This window comes from Garra rufa, chromosome 19 (genome assembly GCF_049309525.1).
Source record: "Garra rufa chromosome 19, GarRuf1.0, whole genome shotgun sequence".
Taxonomy (NCBI): domain Eukaryota; kingdom Metazoa; phylum Chordata; class Actinopteri; order Cypriniformes; family Cyprinidae; genus Garra; species Garra rufa.
Genome location: NC_133379.1, coordinates 32347701 through 32370036, shown reverse-complemented (window position 1 = coordinate 32370036; position 22336 = coordinate 32347701). Strand labels below are relative to the sequence as shown.

Here is a 22336-nt window from a genome sequence, read left to right as displayed (position 1 = left end):
TAAAAAATTTTTTGAAAAAAAAAAAATCACACATTTTTCCGTAATTAATCATGATTAATCGCATATTTACATATACATATTGTCATAATTTCACACTGAACCTCCAAATTAAGGTAGAAACAACAAAGTATATTTTAAATATGTTTAATGGCACCTTTTTTTTTTACCAAGTAACCTATTAATAAAATATTGATATCAATACTGCTACTAGTGTCTCTATTAAATTAATTTTCTCAGTTTTACATATTATGTCAATTCAACATTACAGTAGTATTGAAAGCCAATATTTTCACCATTTTAATAGGCTCTGAAATATATAACAACTTTTAATTTAGGTGATTTTAAAACAATCTTCACATAAACTACAAATTGTATATGCATAAACTATATAAATTATGATTGCCATACACTGATTATAATTGTGATTTGATGTATTTTTAATTTTACACAAGTCTTTGTTTACCACAAAGTATATTTTGGCCATCAAAATAACATTCAAATTGGATTATAAGAGCTTTGAAGTGCTAGAAATGTTTGTGCAAAATGCTTGAATATCATTGAAAAGTGCTTGAATTTCTCTCTCAAAAGGTTGTACAAACCCTGAAATGAATACTGTATTAAGTTGGCGTTGGCGTCTGACATAGCCTATCTCAGCGCGGTTTATAACAGAATTCTGAGCAGAATTGAGCTGAATGATTCTCACTGGATCTCGCAGCAACCTTAATTCATTCTGTGCGAATTTAAACACTTCTCACTGGATCTCGAAGCACTGTGCAGTAATAGTGTCACGAAATTAACTTTGGTTCCCGAGTAATGGCTGTTCTGAGCTCGGACAAGTGTGTTTGCATTGCGCTCCGAGCTGATAAACGTTTGGTTTCTCTTTCGTTTTGTTTGCCGTTTTATTTTTCTCATATGAAATAGAAATAACAGCGCTTATGAGTTGAGTAACTCAGTGGCCGCGCCAGTGCAACCGCTCACAAAATTTAGTCGCACCGGCAGAAAAAATGCGACCATTTGGTCACAGTCTGGAGCCTTACAAGCGCTTGTCAAATCTCCCGTCTATTGATGTTGCGGTCTCCGGTAGATTGTTGATGTTTTTAGCTCTCTTGCTTTTCTTTTTTGGCTGGCCCGGGCCAGTGTTGCCGCCTAGTGGACAAACTAATTAATGCAAAAACAATTCAAGCCACCTGCGCGTTCTTCTCCCTCGGGCCGGACGAAGATGATTGGCGGGCCGCCAATTGAATAGCCCTGGTTTATACCGTTAAAAAAAAAAAAAAAAAAAAAAAAACATCGGCCCACAAAATCACCATCGGCCCACCGGGAAAATGCCCGGTATGCCCGATGGCCAGTCCAGCCATGGTTTCCGCCCAATTGGGCTTCTTTTGATCGGCTTGGACCGGAGAATAACGCATTGGGCGGGTAGACAAAATTTGGGCTGCTTTAAAAAAATAAAAGCCGCCCAATCAGCTGCTTTTTTCTTCGCTTTTATCATTAGTCATTGTTATTTTAATACCTTCGAGCTCAAAGTATCACAGTAATATAATGTGTAGTGCAGTCATCAACTCATTTTTGCTTAATGCAACCCTTACTGGTTTAGTTTAACAGAGACCTGTCAATCAATTTATGTCTTTAACGTTAGTGAGATGTGAGATAACGGGCAAGATTTTGAATATTCAGCTTATTCATTTATTCATTTTAAGTAATTGCGATGGCAAAGTGGCCTAAATATAAGTTACACGATAAAAGTCTAAGTGACTCAAATCTCACAACGTGAATTACACGTGGTGAGAGATGAATAGAAGACTTCTAAATATAATTGTAACTGAAATAAGAAAACGTGGGTGTGTGCATGAATGTAAATGCCAGCTACATTAAATTTGTTTCTCATCACTTTATTGTGCACTTTTTGCACAGAAATTAGCATATTTTTACTGTGGACATTGAAAATGATGCATGTGTTTTTCCAAGGGTTAAAGTCATCGGTTAATTTCCACTTTGAAAAGATTTTTGGACATTTTACGCATATTTTCGGACTGTTTTGATCCATATTCCTGTGAAATTGATTTATCTTTATTTTATTTTGTCATTCTTTTTTCAAAGAGAAAAAATGGTCCTTATCAACCTTGACATGGCAATAAAATTCTCAGTTTTTGTTGAAGTGGGCGGGTTTTGGTGAGCTTTTGGGCTGGAAATCGTCAACCCGATCTGGCAACACTGGTAACAGCATCATTATCTTCGACTTACCTTCATTGTTGACAGTCAGCAGGTAATAGTGTTTCTAATTTCGACGTTGTTTCTCACTTCTGTAAAACACAACCAGCCTCATTTAAGCAGCCTTCCGTTAATCTTACCATAAAGCAAGCTAGTCAGGCGTTGGTGAAAAACAGCGTCGTGACTCGCGATGGTCGAAAATTTGTATTTGTTTTGTATTTATAGCAGCATAATATAGTTAAGAACTATTACACGAACAAGAATGGTTTTCTCGTATATCAACACGATAGGAAGTTTATTGAACGGTTATATAAAATATAACCGTATAAGTTAATATCACAGCAAGTAACACAACATTGACTGTTTTTGCTCGGTTTCGTCAATGAAAATAGTTAAAACACAGTCGTGTGTGAATAGGTCTGAACGAATGGAGATTTTGAACAAGTCAGCCAGTGATTCAATGACTCATTCATAAGAGTCACTTGCTTCGTTCAAAATGAATCGAATCAGTTCCACGAATGATTCAGTGTCTTATTCTAAATGAATTCAATTCAATTCGAGTTTATTTGTATAGCGCTTTTCGCGATACAAATCGTTGCAAAGCAGCTGTGCTAAAAATGTAGGTTTCTACAATATATTTAGTAGCTTACTAGTGGTGACTACTGTATGTCAAGTTGATGTACATATGGCATAGATGTATGGTAGAATCAGTAATGATGTGATCAAACAGCCAATGAACACTATTAACAGTAATGATTATGTGTTGCAATCAAACTTGTAGCAAAATTTCGTAGTGCTGTAAGTTGTTTCAGGGATTCATCATCTCTTCTCAGGTATTCTGAATCCAGAATGAAGTTTATGTAATTCATAGGCAGAAAAAGAGAAACAAATAATTACCGTAGCTGCTGTTCAAACCAAACAAAAATTATGTGTCTAACCCAAACTGAAGAATGTTGATGTGTATTTGATCAGATGTAACTTAAGTACAAGGTTATGAGATGCATTATATGAATGCTTGGCTAAAGAGATGAGTATTTAATCTAGATTTAAACATAGACAGTGTGTCTGAACCCCTGTTATCAGGGAGGCTATTCCAGAGTTTGGTAGCCAAATATGAAAGAAAAAAGCTCTCCCTCCTTTAGTGGACTTTGCTATACTAGGTACTACCAAACATCCAGAGTTTTGCGATTGGATTGTAGCGTGGTAGGAGACTAGTTAGGTATGCAGGAGCTAAACCATTAAGGGCCTTGTAGGTAAGAAGTAATATTTTGTATCTGATATGGAACCTAATAGGTAGCCAGTGTAGAGACTGTAAGATTGAGGTAATAAGTTATTTTCTTGATCTGGTAAGGACTCTAGCAGCAGCATTTTGGACTACCTGTAGCTTGTTTATTGAAGTTGCAGGACAACCACCTAGTAGTGCATTACAATAGTCCAGTCTAGACGTCATGAATGCATGAAGTAATTTTTCTGCATCAGAAACAGGTAACATATTCTGTAGCTTGGCAATGTTTCTAAGATGGAAGAATGCTGTTTTTGTAACATGAGAAATATGATTTTCAAAAACGGGTTTCTGTTTAATATAACACCCAGATGTTTGACTGTAGAGGAACTAACAGTACATCCGTCTAGTTGCAAATTGCAATTTAAGAGATTCTCCCCCAGTTTCACAGACAAGGCTTAAGCCTAGTCCCAGACTAAAATTTAAGTCTGAGCTGTTTCAACTGAAACAAACTTGCACAGATTTATCTTTATCTTTAATCCTGGCTTAGTCTAAACTCTGTCTGTGAAACCAGGCCATTGTGTACTGTTTTTTGGTCCAATAAGTAATATCTCAGTGTTACCTGAATTTAATAGTAGAAAATTATTGGTCATTCAGTCTTTTACTTTTTTAACACACTCTGTTAGCTTTGATAAGTTAGAAGTTTCATCTGGTCTTGTTGAAATATATAGTTGAATAGCAATTATGTTTACTTAAAAATACATGTTTCCTCTGGTCCTCAGCGCCCTAAATCAGAGAACAAAATCCATCTACAACACTTTTTTTTTTTACACTTTACATAAGACTTTTGTTCATCTTCTCAAAAAGAACAGCATTTATTCAAAATAGAAATCTTTATCTATTTAACAAATTCTTGCTGAATTAATTTCTTTAAAAAAAACACATTTACTGATCCCAAACTTTTGAATAGTAATGTTTATTGTAACATTTCTATTTTGAATAAATACTGTCCTTTTTAACTTTTTAACAAAGAATCCTGAAAAAAAGTATCACAGGTCCCAAAAAAAATACTCAATTTCTAAAAAGATCACGTGATGCTGAAAATTCAGCTTTGCTTTACAGGAATAAATTACATTTTAAAGTATATTAAAATAGAAAACTTATTTTAAATTGCAATAATTACACAATTTTCCCCGTTTTTTTTTTTTATCTAATAAATACAGCCTTGATGAGTATAATACATTTAAGAAACATAAAATCTTACTGATCCCAAAGTTTTGAACAAAAGTGTACATTTAATAGAGCTATAAATTTCTTTGCCTATTCAGTACACAGAAATAGTAAATGGTGAAAACCATTGTCTTTTGTAACTTAAGTATCACAAATATCTGCTGTTAAAGTATTGTTCCTTATATCAGGTTAGCCCCTGCAGTAATGGACAACTTTAGTGTTAAAAAGGCAGCAATTTAAATAAATTACCTATACATGTGTGATAGCCTTAATGCAAAATGGTTTAATTTCCCTTAAATTACACATCAACTACAAAGTTGGATATGGTCCAACTAAGAAGAAAAAACTAATTATGCATAAACTCTTAGTAGAAATTAACATGACATGAACACAGATTATGTAGAACTGAATACTAATTTATTGAAAGGCCAATCATTTATGCATCGTCTAATATGAATCATAATAGCTGAATTACTTGGAAAACGGCTTGAAGCAGACACCACATGCATATCAATTCACATTTTTCATCATGGCAAGAGTTTAATCTCAGTATTTATAAGTATAAAAATATGCATAATTACAACCAGCTCAGACATTACCATGAATAACCAAACTAGCACTCGTTAAGTGAAACCATTTCAAAGAAGCATTAAAGTAAATGTAGATGCCAAGCTTCAGTCTTTACATTGATGCCAAAGAACCGTCACTTTATTAGAGCAAGGCACATAAATGAAGGTGCTTTGAGAATGACAGGAAATAAACCAAGACTGTATGAAAGAAAAACATGTGATGGTTCTCAACTCATCGCTTTTCTTGCGCTCTGCTCACAAACGTCAATGCTTGACCATGAGTCCAACACTTATAACTGAAACTCAAAATAAAACTGTACAATACTGAAGTTCAGAGAATGAATGGGTTTATTCATCCTCAGCCTTCTTTTTCTTTTTCTTCTTTTTCTTCTCCACCACCTGCGTCACATCCTCCTCCTCTGCCACCTCAGGCTCCGCCTCCACGGCGTCAATCTTCCTCTTCTTTTTCTTCTTGGAAGGCGTTGTGGCCTCATCAACACCATTTGACAAGACATCCTCGTCTTTCTGCTTTTTCTTCTTGATTTTCTTTATAGCATGTCCGTTTTCCTGAAGAGCAGAGGAAAACATTAACACCATGTATGAAATAACAAAAAAAAAAAAAAAAAGAAAAACACTCTTGACAGATAATCATGTCCTCCTCACTTCAGTGATCAAACCCACTGAATATGGGCCTGTCAATGGTCGGAGGAGCTTTGCTTTAGCATGACAGATATAAGACAGGTCCACATAAAGGTCCAGCCTTCAGTATAGTCATGCTAAGTGGACAGGAACCTATGGCTCGTGAGCCACACATGGCTTTGACAAATGAAGTGGCTCACCAGCGGTCTCCCTTCGTACATTTGTTGTACAGTGAATCAAAGATAAGAGTCGATTTACAATATTACGTTTGTTCCGACCAATGCGGAACAACGTAATATTTTATATGAATTAGTATGCGGTGTTGTGTTAAAGCGTAACGTCTTGAGCGCGCAGATTCAAGCAACAACCGTGAGTGGTTGAAGACTTTCAGAGGAGCATCGACCAGCGAGTTTCAAAATGAGCGGGCAGACATTTGCTTTTATTAAAAGCAATGTGCTCTGCTCTGTCTGGTTTGCTCAGATCAATTGACCATATGCACGAAATACTTCCTTGTTTAGACAAGCCAGCTCAGTCATATCCGGTCAACTGTACTGTGCCGTAATATGAGCGTACTTTGTTCGTTTTCTCTACATAATCCATTCACAATCGAAGAAAAGTTTTGTTTGTCTAAGAGGACCAATCGTCCATGTATACCGTTTCAAGAATGACAAACGCCAGTTTAAAAAATATAAATATATAAAATGCTCACACGTTTGTTATTTTAATATTTTGGAAGGAGAAAAATTTGCATATGTGGTTTCACCAGTGTTGCCAGACGTACGATAATTATCGTATTTGTACCATAATTTTGACCTCTGTACGATGTACGATCAATAATACCACAATGTACGATAATTTCAGAATTTTGTGACACCATGGTCGTTGTAATTATAAGAGCTTCTATTCTCAAAGATCTAGCTGTGTGGATACTACGTCTACCTTCATGATTGTGAGGAGACGTGAACGTGCGTTACGCATGCCTTTCATCCAATCTTACGTCTTCTCAACCAATCATCGTGGAGAATGGCTCTCTCTCACAAGCACAAGTTAACGTTCCTGTCGTACTTAGGTCAGTTGTTTCAAAACTGAGGTTGTTAGTTTAACAATAAAGTATAAAAAATGAGTGCTGAAAAGGATAAATAGCTGTAACATCTAGATTAATAGCTGTATTTTGAACGTTTGACTAAAATACGATAATTTTCTCCCAAATACGATAATTTTGAGCTTCTGGTACGATACTTGGACATTTCCAATCTGGCAACACTGGGTTTCACCAACCAGATGCAGTTTCGTCTGGAATACAACCCAGACTACCTCCTGAAGTGCTTTGAGCGATCGAATTTAAATTCATCTCTAAAGCATTTCAGAGGGCATTCACACCATGCGTTTTCTCTGATCGGATATCTATCGGATGGTGAAAAGACCAGAAGTGACCGGGTGTAAAGAAAGTACCCCGTGGGTGAAAGCCAAAATAAGTAAATGCCATTTTAAATTTTTTTATTTTTGATTGTATTTGTGAAAAAAAAATATTAACCAGAATTTAAAAATGTGCACTTTTTTTTATTCATGCATTTAGCATGTGATGCTTCATACTTGTTTTCTCCATTTTTGTCACCTGTGGAGTTTGTTCCTTGCCGCTGTTGCCTCTGGCTTGCTTAGTTGGGGACACTTTCCAGTGATATCGTATACTATTTGAACTGAACTGGATGATGATATCACTGAATTCATTGATGAACTGCCTTTAACTGAAAATTTATTTACAATAATGCGTTACTTACACACTATTGTGCTGTTTAAATACTGTGCAGTTGCTTTGACACAATCTGTATTGTTAAAAGCGCTATATAAATAAAGGTGACTTGTTTATTTTTGAGTTGTACATGGACAAATGGTTAAAAAAGGTTATTGAAGGAAAAAAAAAAAGTTCCCAACCCCTGCTCATGCTACTTGTGCTAAACACCACAGATAAAGTGCTATTCACACATACCTCGCCATTGGCTTCTTCATTTCCTTCTGCTGCAGCAAGAGCTTCTAGTCTCTTCTTCTCACGGTGCAGTTTCCTCTTTTCCTTCTTTGCAAGTTGGCGCTTGATTTCAGCAGCTACCTCAGTAGCCTATAAGATGAACAATGTTCATGTATTTGCATTTGTGCAAGCTTAGTAAAATATGAACTTAGGAATGCTGTGTCAGACTCATTAAATCAGTTTTTGCCTCCATGTTGGAGTCAGGAGAAAAGAATCATCACTCACAGCACTACTGTACTAAACTAATGATCAGTTCTCACCTCTGCAACTGCCTCTTTCATGACGTCCAGGTTCTTACGCGGTGCGTCCCCGGTCTCATAGAAAGCCAGACGTTCTTCAACCTGGTCACGCAGCTTGTCACCAAAGACGCTGGTGGGAACCTCTGTGCAAACAGAAGATAGATGTCAAGATGAGGACAAACGAGAACTACTGAAGTGTTCGATCCAAAGTTCTGCTGAGGATTGTCATCTCAACCACTGAGGTGGGTTACTGCTGACGAAAAATAAAAACCTAGCAAGAACCATGTAGACGTAACTCTAAAGCAGGGGTACCCAAACTCGGTCCTGGAGGGCCGGTGTCCTGCAGAGTTTAGCTCCAACTTGCCTCAACACACCTGCTGGGAAGTTTCTAGTATACCTAGTAAGAGCTTGATTAGTTGGTTCTGGTGTCTCTAACTGGGGTTGGAGCTAAACTCTGCAAGACAGAGTTTGGGCATCCAGGTGCTAAAGAAATAAATAGAGATTGCATACTCACCAGAAAAGCAGTCGATGCGTGATGCTATGGTGCACTTGTTGGCCAGGTAACGAGAGATACGACCCTTGTTTTTGGCAGCTGCACGCCCGATGAACGTCGAATGGAAAATGAGACCGTACTTCGGCGTGTTTCCTCTGGTCTTCAGCGCCCTAATTTAAAAAACAAAATCCATCTACAAAACTTTTTTTGGTGAGGGTTTATACCAAAACTGTTTTATTAATTGGGTAACTGGCTCATTTTGTCAAACACTTAACGGCTTTTCACTTTAAGTTCAAATACATCAACAGAAGAGCGTTATTTAAAGGGACAGTTCGCCCAAAAATGAAAATTGTCATTACTCACCTTCATGTTGTTCCAAACTCATAAGACTTTCGTTCATCTTCTGAACAAGATATTTGAAATTCGAGAGCTTTCTGACCCTCCATAGACAACGCAACACATTCAAGACCCAGAGAGAGATAGTAAGGAGAATAGAGTAATCAGAATTAAATTATTTTTTAGCTCGTAATAAAAATAGACCCAAGCGAACAATATAAGTTTATTTAAAATACATGCATGATAGCAACAAGGCGATAATTAGTTTCTGCACTCTGACAGATAATCATGTCCTCCTCACTTCAGTGATCAAACCCACTGAATTGGGGCCTGTCAATGGTCGGAGGAGCTTTTCTTTAGCATGACAGATATAAGACAGGTCCACATAAAGGTCCAGCCTTCAGTATAGTCATGCTTACATAAAATACATGGATAATAGCAACGAGGCGATAGTTTAAATAAAATATCAAAAGGTTTTATAAAATAACAGACACCCTGCAATGTATTAAACAGTACAACCAAAGTTCATTATGCATATCAAATGACTGCAGAGGGAGCAGAAGGCCCAACGATCGTTTTTACACTTAACTGCGTGATCATTGTTTAATATTAACTGAACAGCATTTAATTCAAATGTCCACTTAATCTTTAATATTTGGTCATTTGTTTACGACAGAAATGCTACAGCCACTGTCATTTCTTGAAGATGTGGACATCAAATTTAAACTCATTTTGATTTTATCCAATTTGATTTAATTGAATCGTAGTGTTTGTGAATTCACAAAAAGCATTGCTTTATGATTTTTAAACAGGTTTAATATATCATGCATCTTTTGCAAACAGTCCAATAATGCGTTTAATCAATTCATGTCTGTGGAATTTGGCACTTATGGTCAATGATTTAATACATTTTTCTTTTAAACTGAGTACTCTATTTGAATCGAAGAACCGTGACAGGCCTAGTAAGTACACTCTTAAATAGTCCATGTAATAGCAGTTCAACCGTATTATGAAGCTACGCGAATATTTTGCGTGTAAAGAAAAACTTGTATTGCTGTCTGTACAGGGTCAGAAAGCTCTTGGATTAAAAAAAAATCTTAATGTTTGTTCGAAGGATGAATGAAGGTCTTATGAGTTATGAGGGTAATTGACGATTTTCATTTTTGGGTGAACTATCCCTTCAAATGTCACTTTTTCAGTGATTTTGATGCTCTAATGTTCAGACAAAACCAAAAACTCCCTTTTTGCTTGACTAAATATTTCTGGTTGCTAAACTTCTGGTGAGAAGTTTACTGCTATACTTGAAACCTAGGGTCTAGTTAACAATGGAAAAAATGACAATTCTGGGTTGTCCAGTCTCATCATCTTCAAATGTATCTACCTCTCAAAACCCTTATCAGCTGCTCAGACTGGGGGGTACGTGAGATTGAGTGGGATCACTTTACAGTGTGTTCAGAGACACACCAAATCACCCACTCCTGCTACGCCCCGGCCCTGCCATCACCGCAGCTGTATGAAACCCCAGCAGGGAAGGGGAGCCCCAGTACCTGAACAGGGCCTTTTCTGCTCCCAGAATCTGCACGGTGGAGGCCGGATATTTGGCTAGGTTTGTCAGACTGCCAGCATGAGAGATGAGACGAGCACCAACCTATTAAAAGAAAACAGAGGTCAGAATACATCTATACACAATACTTCCAGAATATTTAAAGGAATAGTTCACCCAAAAAAAGGAAAATTATTAGTTATTCTCATGTCATTCCAAAGCTGTACCTTCATTCATTTTTGGAACACAAATTAAGATATTTTTTGATGAAATCCAAGAGCTTTCTGACCCTGCAACAGCAACGCCACTGACATGTTCATGTCAAGTTATGTCATGCCATCTTCCATGTCAGTCTTTGACACGTGTTCACAAGAGTTGTGTTGCAGTCTATGCAGGGTCAGCTCTTGGATTTAATCAAAAATCTTAATTTGTGTTGATGAACTTAAGTCTTACAGGTTTGGAACGACATGAGGTTGAGTAAATTTTAGTCTTTGGGTGAACTATCCCTTTAAGAAAAATTTTAGAATTTGCATTAACAAGCAATTAAAAAGTACCCTGGAAATCCAGAGGTCTCGCGAGAGCACAATTTGAATTGTCTCTGCAAGACACTCTGGCATCGAGCAATGATCCACATTACTGCATTACGTAAGCAGTTCTGGGAACCAATCAAATCGGTGTATCTGATATAAGCGGGCCAGAGGCGAGCTAAGCTGATGACGACAGCGCTCCGACGTCCGCAATCATTTAGTAAACAGATGAACACTAGTTGTTTGAAACGGCTTTGGCCGCTACAATGAACGAGTTAGACTTGGCTTTTCATATAAAAGAGGAACAGAAAACCACGCTCGAATCGTTCCTTTGTAAGAAGGACTTTTTTTTGCTGTTTTGCCGACTGGATACGGCAGGAGTTTAATCCATCAGTTAGCTCCGCTGGTAGCTAAGCCTATGGGGCTTAGTGAAAACTTAGTGATTGGTCGTGGCGTTATCCAACTGCATGCAGTGAGAGTTTCAAATGCATGCTTTGTGCCGCCCCCTCGAGTTAGACACTTTTCATTGCTCGAAGCCAGACCCTTAATCTTAACAGATTAGGGTCTGGATTTTTCCAGGCAAATTAAAAAGTTAACAGAAAGAAAATTTTTACTCTAAATTATATGGAGTAAATTTATTCTACAATTAAATATTTATAAATGTGAAAGAACCCTCAAAAAAAAAAAAAAAAAAAAAAAAAAAAAAAAACAAGTACCCTTCAAATTTTCAATGCAGTGTAACAAAATACCATCATCAGCCAAATTTTTCTAAATTTAAACCGCAAGTTAAACTTAGTACAACATACTTGCTTATAAACAAATTTTCAAAAAAAAAAAAAAAACTGCAAGAGTGTTGACAAACACGTACCACATCACCAATGAGAGCTGCAAGATTTGGCGCCACCTGGCCCATTTTAGACCGCAAGTATTCTTGCAGTTCCTGTCTGTAGTTAGTGAGGGACACCACACGGCTGGAGAAGCTCTCAATGTTGATCAAGTCAATAGGAGAGATATCCATACCTTAAAAAGCAAAATACATATAAACTTCCTTAAATCACTGAAGCACTTAAACTGGTTCAGTTATAATGACTTGAGGTGTGCTGGTTCAGTTTAATAGGATATGCTGTCGTCACATCGATTCAGTGGATTGACAGATTATAACATCATAACACCCAAGACCAAAAACACTAAGCTTTAAAGACATCAGTGAGCTAATCTTACCCATAGAGCTGCGTGACGCATCAAGGATGGCCTGAGCTTTGCCACTGTCCATTGTGATCTCCTCTATAGCTTCCAGGCTCTCCTCAGACAGCTCCTTCCTGTTCCCAATCAGCTTGGCAAGCTTACAATATGTACTGTTATCGCTCACTATCTTTATCAGTTCTGGAAAGTGGTAGCCGTACCATTCACTGCAAAGATAAAAAAAAAAAAAGGTTCCGATAAGTTCAGACAAGGCCGCACATTTTAGGGGAAATAACCCTCCAAATTTCTGGTACTGGTCTTAAAGGAGAAATTCACTTCCAGAACAAATTTACAGATAATGTACTCACTGCCATGTCATCCAAGATGTTCATGTCTTTCTTCAGTCGTAAGAATTTTTTTTTTTGGGAATAAAACTAAGGATTTGTCTTTATATAAACAGAAAACGATGACGCATATTTAGTCATGTGACGCATATTGTACCAATAGATATCTATGTTTACAGCAGTAATTGTGCCTGTGCTATTCACCATCACACTGCTGGTAAAGAGATTTACCTTGTACTCCCTAAAATGATGGCAAAACATTTACTCACAGTTGCTGTCCTGCAAAACATGACGACAACTGCTTTTCAGATAAAATATGAGTGAGCGCGACATAGATGCATCAGTGAACGATGAGATATTTCCGGAAATGATCCCGGCAGAATTGCGTGAAAACGTATTATAATTGAAGGCTTTACGTATGCGCAGTAAGGCGAATTTGACATTTTCCTACGTTTCAGTGTGGAACGTAACGATTTGTGTGTGTGTGTGTAATATATATATATATATATATAAAAAATGATCGTTACACTAGATAAGACCCTTCTTGCTCAGCTGGGATAGTTTACAACCGCATTTGGGATAGTTTAAAACTGCATTTTGGAAGTTCAAACTCGGGCACCATAGTAGACAACTATATGGAGAAAAATGCTGGGATGTTTCCCTCAAAAAAAAAAATAATTTCATCATGACTGAAGAATGAACATATTGGATGACAAGGGGGTTGAGTACATTATCTGTACGTTTTTGTTGCACAGAACTTCTCACTTAAGATCTGTCTCCCCCTCAGGTTGTGTTCATTCCAGTGTGACGGACCAAACACTCCTGAGGAAGGATTTTACTCTCCCTCCATTTTCTGTACAGCCAGTGCTATAGTGGGCACTGTCTGTGGTAAGCATTAGGAGGCTGCTGTATTAGATCAAACTACAGGAAACAATGTAAAATCCCTGGAGAAAATCTTACCGCACACGCATGGAGAACGTGTTGATATCCTTGTCCAGCTGATCGAGGAGGGCGATTGACTGGATGATCATGTTGTCTGCCCTGTTGACATTGAATTTGACTTTGGCTCTGGAGTAGCTGTGACCCAAACCCAGCTGAGCTTTGGACGCAGCCTGAGCAGTGAGTCCCTTGACCAGGGAATGGAAGTGCAGACGCACACCTGTCAAATCACAAGCACATGCATTAGAAACAAATCACTGATGAGGAATTATAAAAAGATACTCTTATGGCCTGCCTGTTCAGATTTTCAGTAATAAAGCATCAGAAATCAGGCGATCTAAGTACATCATTACAGCAGGCTATGAATTTGCATATAAAGGACTGAAAAACCCGATTTAAATCATGCTCTCTTCTCACCCCTTAAAATTTCAGCTACAACGCCTCCAGTCTGAATGGACAGACCGAGCTCTTCCTGAAGCGCTGCTCCAAGCTTAGCATCCGACACTCCCAACATAGTCTTTTTACCTACGGATGGAAGGTTGGTCTCCAAGAACAACTTGAGATCCGCGTGGACAACTCCTGTCAGGATCGGATTAGAAGAAACGAGTCAGTAATTGCAGGCCACGATTTGTAAGTTAACACTTCAGCCTCAGATGATCAGTTTTTAAGGTATGCTGTCATCACAGTAATTCAGGGGATTGACAGATTATAAGTACATCATTGCATCCAAGAAGCGGTTTAAAATAAGACCTCTGTATCATTTACCTTCTGAGATGGCATTGATGTTTTCCAGTGCAGCCTGGGCGGATTTAAAGGGGAAGAAAGCACTCAGCTTGAGCACGCCACTGAATTTGCTAAGGGTTAGGACACTCTGCTCCACCTATAAAAGACAAAAGAAAAGTGATTTAGAAGGCTCTTAGATTTGAAATCAAAAATGCATTTGTTTCCCTGGACCACAAAACCAATCTTAAATAGCACCAGATTATTTGTACCAAGAGCCAAAAATATAGTGTATGGGTCAAAATTATATTTTTCTTTTATGCCATAAATCATTAGGATATTAAGTAAAGATCATGTTCCATGAAGATACTTCACAGATAATTTCCTAACAAATCTCTCAACTTCATTTGATTAGTAATATGCATTGCTAAGAAATTAATTGACAATTTTAAAACAGTTTAATATTTTGCACCCTCAGATTTCCATTTGTATCTCTGCCAAATATTGTCCTATTGCAACAAACCATACATCAATGGAAAGCTTATTTATTCACCAGATCTCAGTTTCAAAAACTGAACTTTGACTGTTTTTGTGGTGCAGGATAACATTTAAATAACTAAATGAAATTAGCAACAGTCATGATTTTCCATATTGCGAATTTTATGCAGGCAAGTCACTCACAGTAACATCTATAATATGCACAAAAGTAATTCACTTTCTGAATAAATTTCCTGCCAATTCACCCAATGTCATCCAAGATGTTAATGTCTTTCTTTAGTTGCCAAGAAATAAGTTTGAGGAAAACATCCCTGGATTTTTCACCATATAGTGGACTAATGGTGGCCAATGAGTTGAAGGTCCAAATTGCAGTTTCAATGCAGCTTCAAAGAGCTGTACGCAATCCCATTTGAGGAATACATTTACATTTACATTTATTCATTTAGCAGACGCTTTTATCCAAAGCGACTTACAATTGGGGAATAAGGGTCTTATCTAGCAAAATGGGTTATTTTCTAACAAAAAAAAAAAAAATTACAATTTATATACTTTTTAACCTCAAATGCTCGTATTGTCTGAGATTAAAAAGTATACAACTTGTAAATGTTTTTAGAAAATAACCGATTGTTTTGCTAGATAAGACCCTTCTTCCTCGGCTGGGATCACTTAGAGCCCTTTGAAGCTGCATTTAAACTGCATTTTGGAAGTTCAAACTCGAGGGCACCATAGAAGTCCATTATATGGAGAGAAATCCTGAAATGCTTTACTCAAAACACCATTTCCTTACAAACGAATAAAATAAAAAAAAGACATGAACATCTTGGATGACAAGGGGTGAGTACATAATCTGTAAATTCTTGTTCTGAAAGTGAAATACTCCTTTAAGATCCTTATTCTTCTGCTGGGATTGTGTATAGCCCTTTGAAGCTGCACTGAAACTACAATTTGGACCTTCAACCCATTGGCTCCCATTGAAGTCTACCATAAGGAGAAAAGTCCTGGAATGTTTTCCTCAAAACCGAAATTTCTATTCAACTGAAGAAAGCCATGGACATCTTGGATGTGATTTTGTCCTTTAAAAATGCTAAGATTCTCAATATTTTGTGCAACCTAGACTTAGAGTAGTTCAATTTCAGAACAAAAATTTACAGACAACATCTGGGGTGAGTAAACTATCAGGAGATTTTTATTCGCGAATTGAATTTCTCTGTAAATATTTTCACAGATCCAATATTTTGTGCAACCTAGACTTAACACAGGTTACGCAGATTATTTTAATTGTACTTTTACAGGTGGGATTTGAACTTGTTTTTTTCCTTCCGCATTTCTTCAACATACAAACCTGAGGTAGAAGCATTCCAATCTCTTCCACTTCATTGACCGCGAATAAAGCATATCCAGCGGCATGCTCGAACAACACGTGTAAAAGCACCTGAGAGAAACAGAAAGAAGGCGAGGTTATTGATTTCCCCTAATACCATAAATCACTACATATACCAAAAAAGTACAAAGTCCCCAATGCATCATTCCTATATTTATAAGCAACGATTTTTACAAAATAACCTCATGAATCTGATCTGATTGAGTTGCAGATCAACACCAACACGTGTATGTAGCCCACATGGCGATGGCACCTCCAGGTACAAAGCAGTTGTTCAAATTTACGGATTTAATATGATTATACAACATTGCGTAAGCAAAAGATAACATCAGCCGTTAATAAACTACCCCTGTTTAGATTATATTGCATTAGAACTTGAAGCTGCAGTACACATTAGCATGGGTTAGCACTGACACACCACGTGTTCTTCCAGCGGATCAAATACTCGTGCCACTTTTAAAACTGATCAACATCTTATAGCACTGCGATCGGTAACGGAACATCGATCCAAAACACTACGGAAAGGTGAGTGAAACTTCAGAAGCCCGTTAGATTCGATTTAACGGCTGCCACGGCCTTTAATATTACATTTAGGCCTCGTGTGAAGGGATTCACCCTTTATCCTCTCCTAACAGACTGCAGTTATTGATTAAACGCAGCTTGTATTGTGCGATTGCAATATAATAGACTGATCAAAACAATTGTAATAAGTCTGTTATTGCAATTAAGCGAAAATATCTCAAATATAAGATGATAGTACAAACACGCATACTGGTTATTAAATAGTTTGATTTTAAAGACAACACCGTTGATATTTAAACTATATTGCAAAACACAAATGTGTTAATTTCTTAAGATTGTATAAAGAAATAATGCAATTTGTTTACCATGTTTGCTGATCTCGTGCGCCACGCACGAGGGAGCGTTCGGTTCTTCAGATCACTTGAGAAGGAAAGAACTCCGCATGCGCTCTAGTAGGAAATCCCACATGATTTAGTCTCGCACCCTATCGCGAGAGTTTACAAGTTGCGTTTTTGCGGGAACGTGTGCGCCACCTCTTGGAAAGGCTTGGAAATGCTAAATGCGTGGCACAGTGGAGCAGGAAATGTATTGATGAAAAAGACACAAAAAATTATATAAATAAATTTATTTTTGTCAGTTATAAATTCTAAATGATTATTTATTTATTCATTTTATACTTACTTACAAAAGGTACCAACACTTAATAGTGTGTAAATCAAGGGTACTTGTTTTGAGAAAAAAATAATTGGTGGTTGTTCCAGGATTTGGGGTGTTTGGTTTTAGGCAAACTTCTTTGCATTCAATTCATTAGAAAATGTTGAAAAATCAGAATTGGCATGTAGTTTTAAATAAATAAATACATGTAAATGATAAATTATGAATATTTATTTATTTATATACTTACTTAACTTACTAATTTACAAGAAGTACCTGACCTAACAGTGTGTAAATCAAGGGTAAAAAAAAAATTTAAGAAGAAAAATGGTGGTTGTTCCAGGGTGTGGGGTGTTTGGTTTTAGACAAATTTCTTTGCATTTAGTTGAAAAATCAGACTTGGAATTAAGTTTTGATGCAGCAAAAAAACAAAAAACAAATAAAACAACAACAACAAAATCCTACTACTGCTAATAAAATAAATTAAGAAATAAATAATTAAAAAAGTAAATAAATTGACTACTTAATTTAAAAAATATATAAATAAGTATTTTTTTTGTCAATTATAAATTAGATTTTTTTTTTTATATACTTACAAGAAACAAAACAACAACAACAAACCCCTACTTCTACTAATAAAATAAATTAAGAAATAAATAATTTAAAAAGTAAATAAATTGATTACTTAATTTAAAAAATATATCAATAATTTGTTTTTGTCAATTATAAATTAGATTTTTTTACTTATATACTTATTTATATACTTTATTTTTATTATATAAATACATTTATTTTGTCAATTATAAATTAGGATAGAATATTTATTTATATACTTATTTACTTGCAAGAAGTACCAACACTTAATAGTGTGTAAATCAAGGGTAATTGGTTTTTTTTTAAAGAAGAAAGAAAAAAAAAAAAAAGGTGGCTGTTGCAGGATGTGGGGTGTTTGGTTTTAGCCAATTTCTTTGAATTTAGTTCAATAGACAATGTTGAGAAATCAGACTTGGTATTACATTTTGATGCAGCAAAAAAAAAAAAAAAACTAAACAAACAAACAAACAAAAAATTTGAAATGAACATTTTTTTATTTATATACTTACAAGAAGTACCAACACTTGATGTGTAAACCAAGGGTAATCGTTTTGGGGGAAAAAAAACATTCATTAGAAAATGTTGAAAAATCAGAATTGGTATGAAGTTTTTAATAAATAAATACATGTAAATTATAATTTATGAATATTTATTTATTTATATACTTACAAGAACTACCAACACTTGTTTGTAAATCAAAGGTAACAATAAGTCATTTTAAAGAAGAAAGAAAGAAAAAGAAAAAATGTTGGTTGTTCCAGGATGTGGGGTGTTTGGTTTTGGGCAAATTTCTTTGCATTCAGTTCAATAGAGAATGTAGAAAAATCAGAATTGGTATGAAGTTTTGATGCAGGAAAATTAATTAATTAATTAATTAATAATACCATAATAACATCAATAAATAATAAACAAAATAAGTAGGGTAATTAATTATTGTATTTAATTATTTTTATTATATAAATACATTTATTTTGTCAATTACAAATTAGGATTGAATATTTATTTATATACTTATTTACTTACAAGAAGTACCAACACTTAATAGTGTGTAAATCAAGAATAATTTTAAGGTCTTTTAAATGTCTTTGCATTTAGTTCAGTAGAGAATGTTGAAAAATCAGACTTTGTATTAAGTAAAAAAAAAAAAAAAAAAAAAAAAAATACTACTACTAATAAAATAAATTAAGAAATAAATTAATAATTTAAAAAAGTAAATCAATTAATTGATTAATTGATCATTTAAAGAATATAAAGAAAACAATTTTTTGTCAATTATAAATTAGAAATGAATATTTATTTATTTATATACTTACTTGCAAGAAGTACCAACACTTATGTGTAAGCCAAGGGTAATCATTTTGAAAGGAAAAAGAAAATAAAGAAAAAAGTGGTTGTTCCAGGAAGTGGGTTTTTGGTTTTGGGCAAATTTCTTTGCATTCAGTTCAAAAGAGAATGTTGAAAAATCACAAATGGTATGAAGTTTTGATGCAGGGATTTTTTTTTTTTTACCGTAATAAAAAAAAAAAAAAAAAAGAGAAAGATTGTCAATTATAAATTAGAAATGAATATGAATATAGAAATCAATATTTATTTATGTTATTTATATGTTACTTATTTATTTATACTTACAAAAAGAACACTTAATAGTGTATAAATCAACAGTAATCGTTTTGGAAAAAAGAAAGAAAGAAAAAGAGAAAAATTGTGGTAGGCAAATTTCTTTGCATTCGATTCGTTAGAGAAAAATCAGAATTGATATGAAATTTTTATGTAGCAAAAAAAAAAAAATAATAATAATAATAATATTTTTGTTAATTATAAATTAATATTTATTTATTTATATACTTGCTTACAAGAAGTACCAACACTTAATAGAGTGTAAATTAAGGGCAATCATTTGGGGGGGAGAAAGAAACAGATGAAAAAATTGATGGTTTTTCCAGGATTTGAGGTGTTTGGCTTTAGGCAAATTTCTTTGCATTCAATTCATTAGAGAATAATCTGAAAAATCAGAATTGGTATGAATAAATAAATGAATGAATAATAGCTGATTTGAAAAGAAAATAATAATCAAATAATTATAATTGACAAAAAGTACCAACATCAAATAGGGTGTAAACCACAGGTATGGGTTTGAGAAAATTAGTAGTTGTTCCAAGAATTGGGGTGTTTCGTTTTAGGAAAATTACCTTGGATGCAAGGTAAAAAAAAATTTTTTTTTAATTAAAATTAAATAATTTAATGTCAGTTCAAAAGATTGTGTCTATTATTATGTACATTTGAGAGAGTTGACGTATTGGAATAGACTATGTATTTAAATAAAGATTGTTTTCACTCTATGTTAATTTTATGTTAGATTAATAGCTTCTCAAGCATATCCTGTATGTCTCAAAAAGCTAAATATGTGCCTCTTTCTAATCTGATTACACCATTTTCTTCACGCTGCAAGCATTTGCCCATAAAATGTGACTTGTGAGTGTTTACGAGGGACAAATTGCTAAAATATATCTGACGCAGGAAACATTTCAAGAGTTATGACTGGAAACAGTTCTGGTTGCATCCACTAATTATCAGACAAATGTGCCATAATGTACCACCCACAGCAATAAATACCAGCGTTGAATTTATCTTTAAAAAGACAGAACTGAATTTATGACCATAAACCCACATCAGCGGGGAATGCAGAGTACCTAGACACAACAAAACACACACTTAAGAAAAAAAAACTCTAATAATGTTTTAAAATATTGAATACTGGAATACTAACACCACTTCTGCTCTAACATATATACAAAAATATAACTATATTATAACACACACCAAGTCTAGAAAGAGTACAACCTAGTCCTTGTAGCGTCTCCATGGCCAAGGTAGAGGAGTTTATGGAAACATACGTCAGAGATAGTAAATACGAGGGTTCCTATAAAGCTCTGCTCACGGACCACTGACAGAAACATAAACACCCGACATAGAGGCCACCTGCATGCTGTACAAAGGTACAACTCTCATTCGTCATGAAAAAAGATCCTATCTTTCATTTTCTTAGCTGTGCATCACAACTAGAACTCACTTATCAATGAAGCATGACCATCTTATCAGCCATGTTGTGTTTAATTCTTGCTGATTTGTGTTTTTATGTCACCCAAAGATGCGCGGAACAGTCACAGGATGTTTGTTGCTGGTGTATGTTGTTGCTCTTCTGGCCAAGCAGGCAGAGGGACACATCGCCTTCTTCAGCCCTAAAGAGATGAGAGAGCTCAGGGTGAGAGATCCACAGGCCTTCAGCATCATAATAACTATTCATTTAACCTCTAATTAAGCTAAAAACAACTTAATGGATTTCTCTTACCATCTTCAACAGGAGAAGGAGGGAAGAAAGGATGCTGATACGCGAGCGGACGGGGTTTTGATTGACGAGATGTCTCCGGAAGAAGATGGAGGAGAGGCAGCGGTGAGGAAACTCTTTTAATGTACTTTGTTATGTTTTTGAGTTTCTAAATGGTTTGTATTCATCTAAAGGGCCAGCCTGTGGAAATAGGGATGAAGTTCACTGCTAAAAAGGGCCAAATTGGATCTGCTTTCGGTAAGATGCTGCAAAGCATCGTGGAAGAGGTAGAGAATGGTAAGGAGCATTTATATCCATATGGTGAAATCTCTTTCTGTGTTTTGTATATACATACAGACCACTCTAATGTTTGTACTCTGTTTTGACAGTGAAATAAGACTGGGATTTTAATCTGCATTCAGTTTCAATTGATGACAGACTGACAATTCAACATTTGTTGCAAGCAAGAATGTTTTGTCTATGAATGTAAAATAACACACAATTAAATAAAATTGCATGGAATTTCAGTTTCTTGTCATATATAGTTATGTTAGTCATGCTAAATTAATTTTTAGACCTCTAAATCTACAGTTGAGGTCAAAAGTTTACATAGACTTTACGGAATCTGCAAAATGTTAATTATTTTACCAAAATAAGAGGGATCAAATCCATGGTATTTTTTATTTAGTACTGACTAGAATAAGATATTTCACATAAAAGACGTTTTTAACAGTGTTGTTACCTGAATGATCCACAGCTGTGTTTTTTTGTTTAGTGATAGTTGTTCATGTTCGTCTTGAACAGTTAAACTGCCCGCTGTTCTTCAGAAAAATCCTTGAGGTCCCACTAATTCTTTGGTTTTTCAGCATTTCTATCTATTTGAACCCTTTCCAACAATGACTGTATGACACTGAGATCCATCTTTTCACAATGAGGGACTCATATACAACTATTAGAGAAGGTTTGAAGGCTCACTGATGCTTCAGACAAAAAAAAAAAAAAGATGCATTAAGAGCCGGGGGTAAAAACTTTTGAACAGAATGAAGCTGCGTGCATTTTTTCTTATTTTGCCTAAATATCATATTTTTCCATTTAGTACTGCCCCTCAGAAGCTACAAGAAGATCCTTACATGAGTCCCTCAGAC

General features: G+C 35.4%; 2 protein-coding genes and 1 non-coding gene across 4 annotated transcripts; 1 reads left to right on the top strand and 2 right to left on the bottom strand.

Annotated features, from left to right (window-relative positions):
- Positions 1 to 5058: 5058 nt before the first annotated feature.
- Positions 5059 to 17049, bottom strand: nop56 (NOP56 ribonucleoprotein homolog). Its single transcript, XM_073825099.1, has 12 exons — positions 16984 to 17049; positions 16058 to 16147; positions 14263 to 14377; positions 13915 to 14076; positions 13519 to 13717; positions 12254 to 12441; positions 11901 to 12052; positions 10510 to 10610; positions 8648 to 8796; positions 8155 to 8276; positions 7859 to 7984; positions 5059 to 5799 (listed from the first exon to the last, which is right to left on the bottom strand). Exons 1-12 carry the CDS (start codon positions 16984 to 16986, stop codon positions 5581 to 5583), a joined length of 1626 nt encoding a protein of 541 aa, XP_073681200.1. The 5' UTR covers positions 16987 to 17049; the 3' UTR covers positions 5059 to 5580.
- LOC141293199 (small nucleolar RNA SNORD57) lies at positions 8054 to 8120 on the bottom strand. The gene has a single exon (XR_012340670.1). It is a non-coding gene; the product is annotated as a small nucleolar RNA SNORD57 (small nucleolar RNA).
- Positions 16484 to 21718, top strand: mlnl (motilin-like). 2 transcript variants are annotated; one of them, XM_073825101.1, is made up of 5 exons: positions 16484 to 16621; positions 21015 to 21128; positions 21228 to 21317; positions 21386 to 21488; positions 21581 to 21718. In XM_073825101.1, the coding sequence occupies exons 2-5, from the start codon at positions 21015 to 21017 to the stop codon at positions 21586 to 21588; spliced, it is 315 nt and encodes a 104-aa protein (XP_073681202.1). In that variant the 5' UTR covers positions 16484 to 16621; the 3' UTR covers positions 21589 to 21718. The 2 variants fall into 2 exon arrangements, with proteins under 2 accessions (XP_073681202.1, XP_073681203.1); XM_073825102.1 differs by lacking the exon at positions 16484 to 16621 and adding an exon at positions 20840 to 20862.
- The last annotated feature ends 618 nt before the right edge of the window (positions 21719 to 22336 follow it).